The sequence below is a fragment of the Calypte anna genome, chromosome 6 (genome assembly GCF_003957555.1).
Source record: "Calypte anna isolate BGI_N300 chromosome 6, bCalAnn1_v1.p, whole genome shotgun sequence".
Lineage (NCBI taxonomy): Eukaryota > Metazoa > Chordata > Aves > Apodiformes > Trochilidae > Calypte > Calypte anna.
Genome location: NC_044252.1, coordinates 9,182,469 through 9,197,234, shown reverse-complemented (window position 1 = coordinate 9,197,234; position 14,766 = coordinate 9,182,469). Strand labels below are relative to the sequence as shown.

Here is a 14,766-nt window from a genome sequence, read left to right as displayed (position 1 = left end):
TGGGATTTAACCTGGCTTACTTGAGGCCTTCTGAAAACCTGACTGCAAATACCTAACAATTGAATACTTATGTCTGAAAGTGAACTGTAGAGGCACAAGAGTTTTGCATACTCAAAGCATAGGACAAAACCTGACAAAATCTGATAAACAACACCTTGTACAATGGCTAATATGGCAATGCTGACATTATTCCTTCATTACAATTAAATTCTTATAGGGTATCCTGATGTCCTGGAAGGATTTAGTATTTATACTTTACTCATTTAAAATTAAATCACATTTTTGGAATGTCAGTAAGGGCAAGAAACCAAGACTTTCTGATAAACTGAGTTCTAACATGGGAATAGATGCAAATCTCTACTGAGATACAATTCACCTTTTTAAGAGTTTCCCTTACTCCCTGTAGATATTTTTTGGAAGAAAGTTTTTATGAAAACTGGATGCCTCTATGCTTCTATAAAGTAGTTAGTGTTCCACAAGATTGGGTCCCTATTACTCAATTTTTCCTTCTTCCTTTTCACATTATTTCAACACATAAATTGAGGAGTGTTAACTTGGTAAAATGCTTAGCACACATGAGCACACAAAATTTAATTTTCACTGTGTTAACAATTATAAGGGGAAATTACAAAAAAAAAAAAAAAAAAAAGGGAATTTCTTTAAGAGATAAAAATAGGTCACTGGAAAACTGTGAATAATCAAGTGGGTACACATATCTTTGCTAAGGACTGGGAGAATGTAATGCACTGAAAAATCACCTAGCCTGGAAGATTAAATTGTCATGCCATCATGCCTTCTTTTCACCTTATCTAAGATACACAGATCTGCTGATCCTACCATGTTCTAAGGACCGACCAAATCTTTGTAGTTGAGAGCTGAAGAGATGTGGTGGGATCCAGGGATATCAAAACAAGTAAACTGAATAGACCAGGTAAGCTGAGATAGAGTGTAAATACCAGCATCTTGCTCCTCACCCTTCCTGCTGACTCATATATCAAAAAAATTTATACCGACACACGGTTTTCACAGAAGCTCTCTTAGGCTGCTTATATTAAAGATGTTTGGTTCTTTTTTTGCATGTTGAAACAAAACAAGCTTCTCTGGAACATTCTGTGGCATGAGAAATTCAGTATGGCAAAACCAGCTACAACTGCACTACAGCTTGTACTGCCACGCTGTTGGTTTTCATGCCCCTGACCACCAGAGCTGGGCTAATGCAGTTTTACCTTCTTGAAAATAGAGGACATTAAAATAGACCACAAATGCTGAAGCCACCACAGTGTTTACTCCTAATTTTGTTCAACATCCCCAAGCCTATTGTACATAGGTGGTAAGTAGATGTTTTCAGCATGTGTTGACTGCAAGATGCATTTTAAAAACAAATTTTAGTTAAAATGATAATTTCTCAGCTGGTGAAAGCGAAATAACATAATAATGACTGTAAAAAGCTCTAAACCATCTTCTAGCTTAACTTACGTATCATTTAAAAATTAAATTGAGCTTAACAGCCAGTTACACATACTAGAATTTGTGTACAATGCCTACCTTCAAGTTAAATGGAATTCCAAATTTTGAAAACAAATAAATACACCAGAAATACTACTATAAAAGCAGATCCATTCATCACATGTACTTTGTTCACTTAGCAGGAGAAGCCTGTCAAGAATCTATCCTTATCAAGTTCTAACCATTTTCAGACTGACCTCAGACCCCTTTTGTGGTATATTTTTGGAAGGATGTTATCTCAGCACTGTTTTGCTGGGAAACAGGATGTGACATTCTTCAGCAGACTCCCACCCCCCTGATTACTAAAGAGGAAGATCTTAGAGTAGGATGGGATCTAGAGCTCTTTATGGCATGAAATTTTTCTGTTCTGAGGAACAAACGACTGCAGAATTGCCTGTGTCGCCAAGACGAACAAGAAAAAAACCCAGACCTCATAGATGAAGGCACTGACTGTGTTGACCCTGGACAAGTTGCTCGGGGCCAGATTCCAATCCAAGTTCCACTTCTCTGGGTCACTGACCTAATTGCTCCAATGCTCTTTGTTAACTGAGGGCAAAGCATTGGCCTTATTCTTCTACTGCTTTTAATATTAACTGTGTATTAGAGAAGTGAGTGGCCTTTCATGATTTTTGCTTTCACACATCGTTAAACAAAAATGAGAGGCAAGCAAACACTTTACTTTTAGTTTATCATTATGAACTTCACGTTCTTATTTGCTTACCTCATTCTTTTGGCTGGCAACAACTTGTACTTTTTACTGCAGCTGTATCTTAATCAAACTGAAAAATGAGTTCTCTACCTCAAGTTAAGTCATGCAAATTCAAATCTAGCAAGGAGAGTCAGCCTGGTATTCACATGAGCTTTAATTTGATCTGCCAGCTTGTCTGAAAACTGCAAGTGTCTCAATCACATAAAGATTTTCATTTAAGACCCACTTTCCTTTCAAGCAAAGGGAAGCTCAGAAAGAAAGGCAAAACTCACCACTTGAAAAGTAGAGGAGAGAACTCAAGGCTGGGGACACAATTTTACTAAACATTTTTCTTGAGAAAGGAAGGTGCTCAGCATGAGTGGTCTTTTGTAACTCCCTGGATACCCTGGCAGTCTGCAGCATGAATGAGCATTTCTGTACTTCAGCACACTGGTGCTTGCTGCCTGCTTTTCACATAGATCTCTTGTAAGAATATGATTTGGCTCTGTTTTACACCACTTGGTGTTTTTTAACTATGTTTTGAAACATACTACTTTTTCACAATAATTTAGGAAATTCTACTCTTGTGTAACTTGTATTACTATTTTGTTTAATTTTTATGCAGATCCAACTTTCAGATTCTGACAAATAAAGGACACAGGATGTTTGAGAAACTGTTTTTGGCAGGAGCTGGAATTGCTCTGTTTTCTTTCACTTTTAGCTGGTTGCCTAGGGCAACACTACATAGTCAAGGTCTTTGGGTGTGGATCTGTCACTGGTTGACTGATACTAACTTTTGAACCTCTGGCAAGAGTAGAGAACTCATATATAATTCAGGTTGCTGCTAGTTCCATTGAGATAGGCAAGCATGCAGAAATGAAAGAGGACTATGTTAAATAATCCCTATCCACTGGAAGGTTACAATGAGTTCAAGCTTTTCACAGATACTAGAATATAAAAAAGAGACAGCTATGAATAGTGTAGTCAGAAACAATCTTTAAGCAGAGTTCTTACCTTGTTAGAATTCACCCCTAATACAGACATAGCATAGCATACAGACTGTGTGGGTTTATCATAGGTCTTGACTCCAGCTCATCATTTCTCTGTCCCTACAGCATTTGTAACAGATCTCTCATGTAGATTCTCCAATGAAAATTGTCTAATGAAGAGGAGAAAACTAAAATCAAAATTTTGATGTAATTAAGTTAAAAGAAACCTGTAACAATTCTAAACCATCAGTTTCAAATCCATTGGAATGTGATGGTCTTCAGCAGTTCTGGCATTACTTTTTGAAAAGCACAGTTTAGTTGAATACTCTAAATAATTTCCATTACAAAGTTTTCTGAAGTCTTATCTTTCAGACTATCTGTCATTGGATCATAGCAACTGATCAGTCATGTTCACAGAAAGACAAAATCGAATAATTACCTATAGAGGAACAGCTGCCCAACCTATTACAAATTCACTAAGCCAACCTTGTTCCCTTGCACATGGTCTTTAAAATAATTCAGATTTAGATTAATTTTTCATCTTTTGGATTCGCAGCATTTAAAAGCATCCTGACTAACACTTTCCAACTCACAGTCCAAGTTATGTGAGCTGAACATACCAAGTACATACTAAGATATACCAAAGACACCAGTTTCACTGTATGGCTTCCATCTCAAGCACTGTACACTTGCATTGCAGCTGACAGCTTCACCAGACAGCCTAAGTGGCTTGCTGATGGTTTGTTTAAGGAAGCAACTCAACAAAAAGCTGAGCCTTAGAGGATATAAAAAATAGAAGGATGAGAATCAACATTTTATTTTTCACATGCAAGTTCTGACTCTCTCCTTGCACTTGTATAGATACAAGAAAACACAGAATACCAGACATGTTTCTACTACACAGCTCACACTGGGGCACCTGGCTTCTTGATGTATAACAAAACTTGAAGTTAAGCTCCCATATTCAAGAAAGGTGTTACACTCATATTCCTGTAAATCAAGTATGATTTAAGAACTCCATGTTACCTTAACAGAATGAAGTACAGAAGCAACATAATCAGTGGGTTGAGGTTCCAAAGCAGTTCACAGATAGTAATACCTCCATCTACGAGGAGAGAAAGTAACCTCTACACATGGGCAGAGGTTGTGAGATAGTCTCAATAAATTGTGTATGAGGTCTTACTGAACTCAAAACTCCTTTCAGGAAGGGTAATATCATAGCTGTGTCATCAGAGAATAAGGAATACTGGCTAAATATTCCAGAATATTCCACACAAGAGGGATAGAACTTCTCTGGGAAGAAGTGGATTCAGTGAGTGGATAGGCTTGGGATTTTCAGTTCCTGTGATTTGAGATATGCCTTGAAATGATACTGAAAATATAAAGGCTAGAAATTTGTCAGAAACATTAGCTCTCTGAAAAACACGTTTACTACTGAGCATTTACATTAAACTACTAGAATAAATTCTATCATAAAACTGTAAGTGCCTAATATTTACTTTATGTCATCAGACTCACCTTAGTACTAAAATACAATCTGCTATGCCTCTGTTCTTAATTTTACCTCTCAGCTTATACACGGTCAAGTATAATTTCCCTTTACATAATCTGGATGAAAAGGACCAATTACACAGCATGAATCACTTCACTGATACTTGTATACCAGTTCTTGTGACTGGCCAAGAGTGAAAGAGCCTTTTAACATCTTTATCCTGCTGATTTTGAAGTCCATATGTCTTCAACTTTGAGTATGCATCCCAGAATAATCTTTTGAAAATAGTATTTCTAGCCCCAAACTAAAGATGTATTAAATCCAGACGAACTGAAAGTTAAGGAGAGAAATTTCAAATTTGATGCCTACCTGTATGAAATAAGATAGAATACACACAACAATGTTAAGAAAATACATCAGTTTAAAAATATGACACCTGATGAAAACAGATTTTTTTTTTTACATTATAGTGGAAGCTAAGGGTACAGCTCAGGGAATACATTTATGGGATGTGTCTAATGACTGCAAACTGCAAAATTCTCCTAATGAGTGTGTGTTGATACACAAAGCTTAAAATGGGAATTCCTCAAACTGTGCTTCTCCTAGAACTGTCAGCTGTGTCTGACATAACAATATTGGAGAAATAAACTCCAGATGTCACCCCATACTTGGAACTAAGAAAGAATGCAATTCTGATACTACTTTCTTCCATTCTGCAGGAATGTAAGAGTAGCTCCTAACTAGTTGCAAGGTTTCCACTTTTGGGCAGCACCTGGAACTGTCAGGGTTCAGAGAAACTGCTGTTAGGTTACAAACACAGTATAGCTGGTAATTGCTTTTGAAAATATGTATTCCAAACCAGCTTGTTCATTCAGGCATAAATAAAACAAGAACAGTCTGTGAAAACAATAAAATAAAATTGATTAATGATTCAACTACAAACACCACTGTGAAAACTGATCCTGCTAGGAACACTACAACAAATTCTAACCAAACCTTCTGTGCTGAAAAAAGCATTTTGAAGAGCAAATAAAGGATGCTCCACTGTATCACAAACCCCAGGAAGTGATACTGGAGCAGAGCTTTCTTTAGTTCCAACATCATAAACATTGCATTTTGTTGTATTTTCCTATAACAGGGACATCTTTTATATTGGGTTTGCATGGCAAAATTTTGTAAGCGTGAGGGCTATGGGGGTTGATTCTGTGGGAAGCTGCTGGAAGCTTCCCCAACAGAGCCAATCCCAGCCAGCTCCAAGATGGATCTGCCACTGGCCAAGGCCAAGCCCATCAGCAGTGGTGGGAGCACCTCTGGGATGACACAGTGAAGATGAGGGAAGGCAACTGCAACAGCAGCAGAGAGAAAAGTGAAAAAGTGTGAGAAACAGCTCTGCAGACACCCAGGTAGAGAAGAAGGAGCAGGGGGGTGCTCCAGGCACTGGAGAAGAGATTCTACTGCAGCCTATGGTGAAGACCATGGTGAGGCAGGGTGCTCCTGGGAAGCACATGGAGTTTAATGGTGGAGCAGATATCCACATGTAGCCCATAAAGGACACAATGGTGGAGCAGGTGGATGCTTGAAAAAAGTCCTGAGCCCATGGGAAGCCCAAATTGAAGTAGGTTTGCTGGCAGGACTTGACCCCATGTGGGACCCATGCTGGAATGATCTGTTTCTGAAGGACTGCACCCCATAGGTAACCCACACTGTAGCAGTTTGTGAAGAGCTGCAGCTCACGGGAAGGACTCAAGTTAGAGAAGCTCATGAATGACTGTCATCTATGGGAGGGACCCCACTCTGGAGCAGGGGAAGAGTGTGATCATCTGTCCCTCTGAGAAGGAAGAAGCAGCAGAGACAATGTGTGATGAACTGACTTCAACCCTTATTCCCCATCCACCTGTGCCACAGCAGGCAAGAGTGAAGATGAGCCCAGAGAGAAAGGAGGGATGGGGTGAAGGTCTTTTGGGATTTGCTTTTCTCATTATTCTACTCTGATTTGCTTAGTAATATATTAAATTAATTTCTCCAATTCAAGTCTGTTTTGCCTCTGATGGTTTTTGGTGAGTGATCTCTCCCTTTCTTCACCTTGACCCATGAGCTTTTTGTTATATTTTCTCTCTCCTGTCCAGCTGGGGAAAGCTACAGCAGCTTTGGTGGGCACCTAGTGTCCAGCCAGGGTTGGCCCTCTACAGTACCATGTATTGGAAATGTTGGCACTGGTTTTTTCAGATATGTTTGTCAATTTTTGAAGAAAGAAGTCTTCAAGTAAAATGATTAAAATTTCTATAACCAGAGAAAATAAAACACAGTGGAAGATTCTAGGCTGTGTTCAGACAGAATTTAATGTAGCCTCACAGATCACATTAAGGACAAAAAGCTATTCATGCTGTCAGTACAACAGACATACCCACTGCACCAAGTGGACTGAAAAAACAAACGCAGACTCTAAGGACTTTTAAGAATTACTCCCTCAATTGAGGTTAAAGATGCTGGCACCACTTCAGCAGCACAAAGGGAACTGAAAACTACGTTATTCAGAAAAGCAAGGACCTTCAAATCTGCGATATAGAGGCCATGAATAATAACAAGTGGAGGAAATTACAAAGAATGGATAAAGAAGTAGATCTTTCTAGATTTTAGAGGAAAAAAAGTAGAAAATGAGGTGGAGAAGTCCCAGAAGGAAAACCCAAGGTCAGGAAGATAAGCTTCAGCAAGCTTTTGAAGACAATTCAACAATGCCTGACCGGAACCCATTAAAAAACGAATGACAAAGTACTAGAGAACTTTAAATAAAAATGTGATGTGGTCTTTCATGCCCTCACCTGACAAAATCAAAATTATGCTCATTCTAGAACGAGGACCAGGGACCTTGGAAGGCTGCTGCAAAAGCTGAACTGGTCTGTAGGGCAGACTGGGATCTAGATTATACAGGCATAATTGTAGGACAAAATAAATGCAGTAGTGAACTGAAGATAAAGACACAAGCAAATATTTCAGTTTTCTTCTCTTCCACAATTCTACAGATTCTAGAGGTCATTTATGAAGACTTTGGAATAGTTGCTTAGCTCCATTTAGTATTTTTCTGTGTCCTAGTAATAAGGAACATTACATGTGAAAATCTTAGTCTGGTAAGAATGTAAAGGTAAAACCATAATAAGTATTTTTCTTTGCAACAAGAGAGCTTTTTAAGCCATGTACTACAGAATCCTAGGGGTTGGAAGGGACCTCGAAAGATCATCTAGTCCTTAGATCTACTAGGATCTAAGCTCTTACCTGAAACATCATTATTGCTTGCCAAAAACTAAAATTTAAAAAAAAAAACTTAAAAAAAGAAAAACAATCATTATTTTGAAGTTCAGCCAGTTTAGATAAAATTTTATTAAATTAATAGATTTCTTAGTTGGGCAACCTGTCATTCAAACCCTAGAAAAGTCATAAAATTTGCATTTTGAAAAGACTAAATTTAAATCTCCAAACTTCCAGTTAGGTAGATGAAAAAACCCAGCAAAATATCCTATCAAAATATCACAGTTAAGAGCATCTCTCTGTTATGCTGGGTATGAAAATATGAATTGTTTATTCCTGTGCTTGAAACTCTCAGAGTTCAAAAAACCTCCAAAATCCAATCATTCAGAACACTAAGAATTACTGCAAAATTTGAATCTCTCAGTTGCCCTTCATTTGGGAGTCTACCTAGAAATTCAGTATTTTCTGTCTCTGAGACTTACAGGATAAAATTTCAGAAACAGCAAAGATACTGCTCCATAATGCCAAAAAAAGGGTTTGAAGAAAGCATGCAGACTGGATGATGCCACTTTATCCCTTCTCTTTGAAAGGGATTGAAAATGTATATGATATAGCCATGAAAACTCCCATATATAAACTCTAGAAATAGCTTTCAGAATGCTCCAATAAATTCAGCATTTAATAATAAATAAGAAATAAAAAACACAGCACATGCTCAAATAACTTGGAAAGCCACAGATGCAAGCTGTTTACATGAAATGACATCTTAGCTTGTATGATGTAATGCTTTTATACAAGCTTATTAAACTAAAAAATTGTGATGGTGTCAAGTGTTTGGAAGGTGATGAAATTGATTTATTCAGTGGAAGCTGGCCAAGACATCAGCTGCAATTCTGATCCTGATACCCAAACACTATCTGAATATATAAACACACAAAAAAACCCCCAGAACCACAAACAAAAAGCAAACAAAAACACCTTTAAAAGCACTCCAGTGAAATTGTTTAGTTTTAACTATCAATAGTTAGAAAATATCAGACAGAAGCATATGTGAATAACCTTAAATTGGTCCTTTTGTCTGCTTAGACCGTGATATAATCTTTAACTGCATGGTTCAATACTTTCTTTTCCCACATAAATTCTGACTCATTCAGAATGAACAGTGCATACATAATGAACAGTGCATACATAATGAACTGATTTTTCTTATAATAGCTATTTGCTGTTGTTCAGCTGCAGGACTTATTTGCTACACATTATTCATATTCTGCTCTGAGGAGAAGATTATTAATTTTATCATGGGTTTTTCCATGCACCTCATGGGATTTCCAGGCTTCTAAAATGTCTGGCTTCTTAACAAACATTCATTATTTTATTTTGAAAACATCTCTGTGAAGGGAGGCAATAATAATGCTTCCATGTTACACATGGAAAGCTGAGACACAAAGAAGTTAAAAGATGGTTGCTAATTAAAGAAAAGAAAAAAAAAAAAAAAGATGGGTACTTAAATTTGCCAATTTAACATCTCTTTCCTCAAAACATTTAGCACTGCTCTTTCTGTGGTCAATGTCAAACTCCCTGAAGTCAGTGGCAGCTGTTGACTCAGTACTGTTGAAGCCCTGGCACCAGGATCAAGCACCTAGAAAAGTGACAAACCCCTTTGAAAATTTGGTAGGTCTTGCTCAGGTCTGTGCAGAAGGTCTGGAAGACACCAGGTCAGAACTAGATTTCTATCTCCTTTCTTTCTTCCCCCATCTTGTTTACGTGACATTCAGCACCCTGGTATTCACTGCACAACATAAACATCCCAACACCCTGCCACTTCTGCACAGAGGACCAAAATTTCACCATTTCCTAGCTTGAACTGCTTAAACTCTGCAAACTTAGAAACTTACCAGATGTCTGCAATTTCTTAAATTTAAAAAAATTTCAACTTAAAAAAAAAAAGGTAAAAAATCTACCTGTGGCTTCATAACAATTCTCACATGGGTAACCTGCAGAGCTGGAACATCTAGGTGCATAGCAGCAGGTACAGATGTTACCATTTGTACTAATGGGCCAACCATCAGCTCTATCAGATGGACGTCCTTTACATTGATGAGCCCTGAAAATAAGCTTTGCCAGTGTATTTTAGACCTCTTAGCTGACAACTGAGCAAGGAAAATTGGCATCCTGGGTTCATGTGGGGCTTTGGAAGATGGCACATGCTGATACATATTAATCTCTTCCTAGCTGCCACATCAAAACATTGCCACTTCTGCCTCATTCTTTGAACTTGCTTCTTGTCCTATCCCTACTTCCCAGCCACTTAAAAACTCCTGTTTTTCATTCCTGAGGCTGCCTTTTCTGTCCTGTTCTCTTTGCTAAGCAAGACCTAGTTTCATTCCTTTACTCCTAACCTCTGTGGTCCAAACTGCCCAGCTCCCTCCTCCAGATCCTTGTACTTTTTTCCCCTCCTTGCAGCCAGGTCTCCAGGTTTACCCATCACAAGTTTCCAGTTCTCATTCCATCCTCATTCATCCAATTCATCTCATCTGGGTGAACAAGCCCCCCCTCTATTTTCTCACTTTTACTTTCCTGGAAACCCATCTTGAACTTGGATTACATCCCTTGTCTCTTCATCTTCTACTATTACCATTCAGGATCATTTTGCCCACTTCTGCCTTCTCATTTAAGCTTATTCTGACAAACATTCCCAACTCCTAAGTCTCCCCTCTTCTACCCTGTCTTGACCAGCACTGCTTCAGTCTCTATTAATAACAGCTCCAAGTGCCTTGCAGTTTTTCTGCCCCTCTCCCAATCCATACTTTCCAAGTCCCAACATCCTTGTTGCAGGTTTGCTACTCTGCTTTTTATTTTCAGCTTTTTGATAGGTGTCTTCTGCTTTCCAGTTGCCTGTGCCAACTGTAAGAGCACAGGGAGCAGATAAGAGCATCACTGCCCTCACCCTGGCAGGACTCCAGCAGCTGAAGTGCAGGGTCTGTAGGGGGAGCGCTGCACAACCTCAACGTGGAGCTTCCAGAAATTCAGCTGCTAGAAACCTTGTTCTTGTACCAAGTCTGTGAAAAGCAGTTTTTTCAAAGGCTTATGATTTTCTAAAGTCAGATATATTTTCATAGGATCGTCCTTCTGATGACATATAGGGCATCCATCTACTAAAGGTCTTATCCCTAGGTAGGTCTAATACAAATTTTATGGAAAGGTCACCAGACTTTTTTGTACAGATTAAACACTCTTTCCTGGCCTAATGTTACAGAAATATGGTTGCAGTTTTTTAATACAGTGAAGAAAAATAAAAAATTATACAATTTTTGCCTCTACGGAAAGTGAGTTCAGCAGACTTCCAGGGAACTACATGTTAGACTGCAACAGACTAATATACAAACACTAGAAATAGCTTTCAGAATGCTCCAATAAATTCAGCATTTAATAATAAATAAGAAATAAATAAGAAAACACAGGACATGCACCTGTGTTGAGACACAAAGAAGTTAAAAGATGGTTACTAATTAGGAAAAAAAAAAAAAAAGATGGTTACTTAAATTTGCCAATTTAACATCTCTTTCCTCATCCACCTAAAATAATAATAAACAAAAATACAAGATGCATTTGTATGCAGCAGGGAATGATGGAAAAAAAAACCTGATAATTGGATGTTTACTGTTTCATTCATTTTAAACTAAATATTGCCAGGTGTTTTTGTTTAAAAAAAAATATCAAAAAGGCATCAATTTGTTTTCTGAATGATCTTGTTTCATTAAGAGAGATGACGATTCTTGTAAAAACAACACTGAAAAAAAACCTGAAAAAAATCTAAAAATATATCAATTTTTGTAATACTATTAATTGCTCACTCCCATTCCTGGATTTCTGGCTCCTCAATCCACTGCCATGGAGTTATAACCCAGCTTTTCTAACATGAAATGCTTCAATATTAATTCCTCCCTCTTAGAATACAAGAAAAAATATTTCATTACTGTATAAATATTCCATTATTCTTTATGTTTATATGGCAGCATTGTCTGCAACTTCAAACTGTGCTTCAGAATTTATCATAGTTGGATTTGTAACATTATCATTCAGTTGGTTGCCTTTGCATTTACTACAGCTTAGAAATCAAGGACATTTTCAAAATATGAGAATCTAGCCTGGTTTTAATTCACTACATGTAATTTACTGATACTTATCACAAAACTTGGGTTAACCTCGGTGATATCAACACAACGCTTTAAGAACTACATCTTTTACAACAGACACCCTAAAATAAACCATAAATATTTATAATATACATGCTGTAACAGAGTCCACGTACACAATTAGGGAACTAAATGGGTTGCATATTTATCTAAAAGATAAATGCCCTAACCTTTGCTTTCTTTTACATCCCCATTAAAACAAGCTTTCTGATATACAAGTACCACCTGTAGGGAACACTGAAGTATGATCCAGTGTAGTCTTGAGCCAAATTAGGCACCGAGCTGCATATTTTACATGCTCAGTATAGGGACCTCCTTCAGAAACTCAGCCATGTAATATAGGGACAGCTGACCCTGTATGGTTAATTTGTAAAGCCAGAAATCTACAGGAAAGTTCTTGCTTCCAGTGAAGCCTATTAAACCAGAATTAAATTTTAATTTTTTTTTCATTTGCTTTCCTCTATGACACTATTCCATAGAAAAGGGGCTGTCCTTCACTACAGTATATTGAGCCAAATGGTGTTTTATGTTCTTAACATGGAGTAATTCACTACAATTACTTGGGGGAGACAAATATGAAGTATTGCGTAATTTATCTATTTTCATTCATGTCTAATATTAATAAAAAGAGATATACATTAGTAAGTCTTAACAAAATAACAGTCTAAGGACCACTACTATAAACATAGGTCAGTTTCTCTAGGCAGTGAGTTAGGCATGAATGAATGAATGAATGGAAGTGTATATTGCATCTTAATTATAACATTAAAAAAATTCAAAGAATTTTCAGTGCAACTATAAAAAAAAATGCTGAAAAGACTATTTCAAGAACAACAAAAAATGGCTTACAAAAATTCAGCATATAAAATCTTAAATGTGCCTGAATAAAGAAAAAAAAAAAAAGGAAAATTTAATTATGACTAATTTATTAAAAAAAAAAAACACCTGAAAATGCTGGGCTGATTGTTTCTATAAGCATCACCTATAGCAGTTATGCTCCAAAATTACACACACAAGGAAACAATTTCTTTAATTCAACTGTACCATTCACAGATACAGTATCTCCAGTCCTTGGTATATTTACCAGATAACAGAAATTCCACAACCAAAGCACATTTTACATTAAAAAAATGAGGAACTGTTTTAGATAATTCAATGTCAAATGAGAAGATTTGGTTATATGGTTATCTGAGCACAAATTATATGCTCATTATATGCTCATATGTTACCAAAAAAAAAAAAAAAAAAAATTCTTTTTGTTTTTTCACTACTAATTCCTATGCTCAGTTTTGTCCATCATGGTTGTATACAAACGGTATTACTCTCTTCTACCAGCTTTCAGTGTTGTTTCGAGCACATGTTTTGGCTGTCCCTCATCACCACCTTACATTTATTCCGTTCCTTCAACCCAGATAATCTCATCTGCACTTGGAAAGCAAACTTCTCCTGTTCGATGCTCTAGCTGTGCCTTCCCCAGGAGGGACTGCCGCTGCCTCCAGGGCACTGCGGTCTCCCTTGGTGGTGCGGCCGCTCGGCACGGCAGAGCAGGGCCCGGCTCGACCCAGCAGAGCCCGGCCCGGCACAGCCCAGCCCGGCCCGGCACAGCCCGGTCCGGCACACGGGTGCCCGCCGGGGGCGCGCTGCTGTCCGCGGTGCTGAACCATCGGCCCCGCCGCCTGCCCTGAGCCTCGGTGTTGTTCCGCTGCCCGTCTCATCGCTGGCACAAGCGACTGGCAACAAGTTTCTCCTCTAGCCGACGTCAGCCAGCAGATTCGCCTGTGCATTTTAAGCACAGGAGCTGCTCTGCAATACAAAAGACTTTGGAGATCGCAGGTAACAAAAAAACCCACCGGGGTGGCTACCCCATCCCTAGATCCAGACCCTGCAGCGCCTGCTCTAGTTCTCCTTATTGCCTCTCCTGGAATAAACCCCGGCGTCCATTCCTGGCAGGGGCAGGGTTGTGCAGCAGGCTCGCCCAGGGGTGAACGCATTGCAACGCAAGGGATGGCTTAGGGAGCGGCGGGTCTCCCTCCCTTCCCTCCAGCAAGGTGCAACCTTCTCTTTTTTTCTTTTGTTCTCAATGGCAGGAGGGTGGCGGCAGCGGCGGCGAGAGGGGTGGGGAACACTTGCACCTACAAATACATGGGGGATAACAAAGGACCATACGCCAAGGGGATTAATTTGCATTAGCATCCATGGGGACAGCAGCATCTTGCGTCTGCGGGGATTTAGCCGTGTGGATCCCGGACTTACCGTCCCTATCGCAGAGCTGAATTGCTTCCAGGCTCAGGTTCTTGATCACCTCTTCGCAGGGGCTAGTGGGGCTGCTCATGGTGTGCGCCAGGCGCGGAACCTCCATCGCGCCCCTCGCCGCTCGCTGCTGTCGCTCGGCCGGGGGCTGGGCCTGTCCGGCTCCGTGGCGAGCGGATGGGCTGTGCAGAGCCGCGCGGCAGCGCTTCCCGGAGCCGCCCGGCTCGGCTGGGCTCGGCGGAGGCGGGCGGGGAGCGGATCTGTCACTGCAGTGAGGCGGGGAGGGGGCAGCAGAGAGGCGCCCTCATCGCACCCGAGCTCCGCGTTTAAAGGGGCCGCCGCCGCCTCTAAACGGCGGCTGGGCCTCCTCCCCTCCCCCATCCCTCCTTATGTAACGGCGGA

The 14,766-nt window shown here is 39.4% G+C and overlaps 1 protein-coding gene across 1 annotated transcript in view; it reads right to left on the bottom strand.

The window, feature by feature from the left end:
- Positions 1–14,473, bottom strand: part of PHYHIPL (phytanoyl-CoA 2-hydroxylase interacting protein like) — a 34,678-nt gene extending 20,205 nt beyond the window's left edge. The window contains exon 1 of the mRNA XM_008502161.2: positions 14,368–14,473. Within this exon, the coding sequence (XP_008500383.2) occupies positions 14,368–14,473 (106 nt within the window). The remainder of the gene's footprint in view (positions 1–14,367) is intronic.
- Between the last annotated feature and the right edge of the window lie 293 nt (positions 14,474–14,766).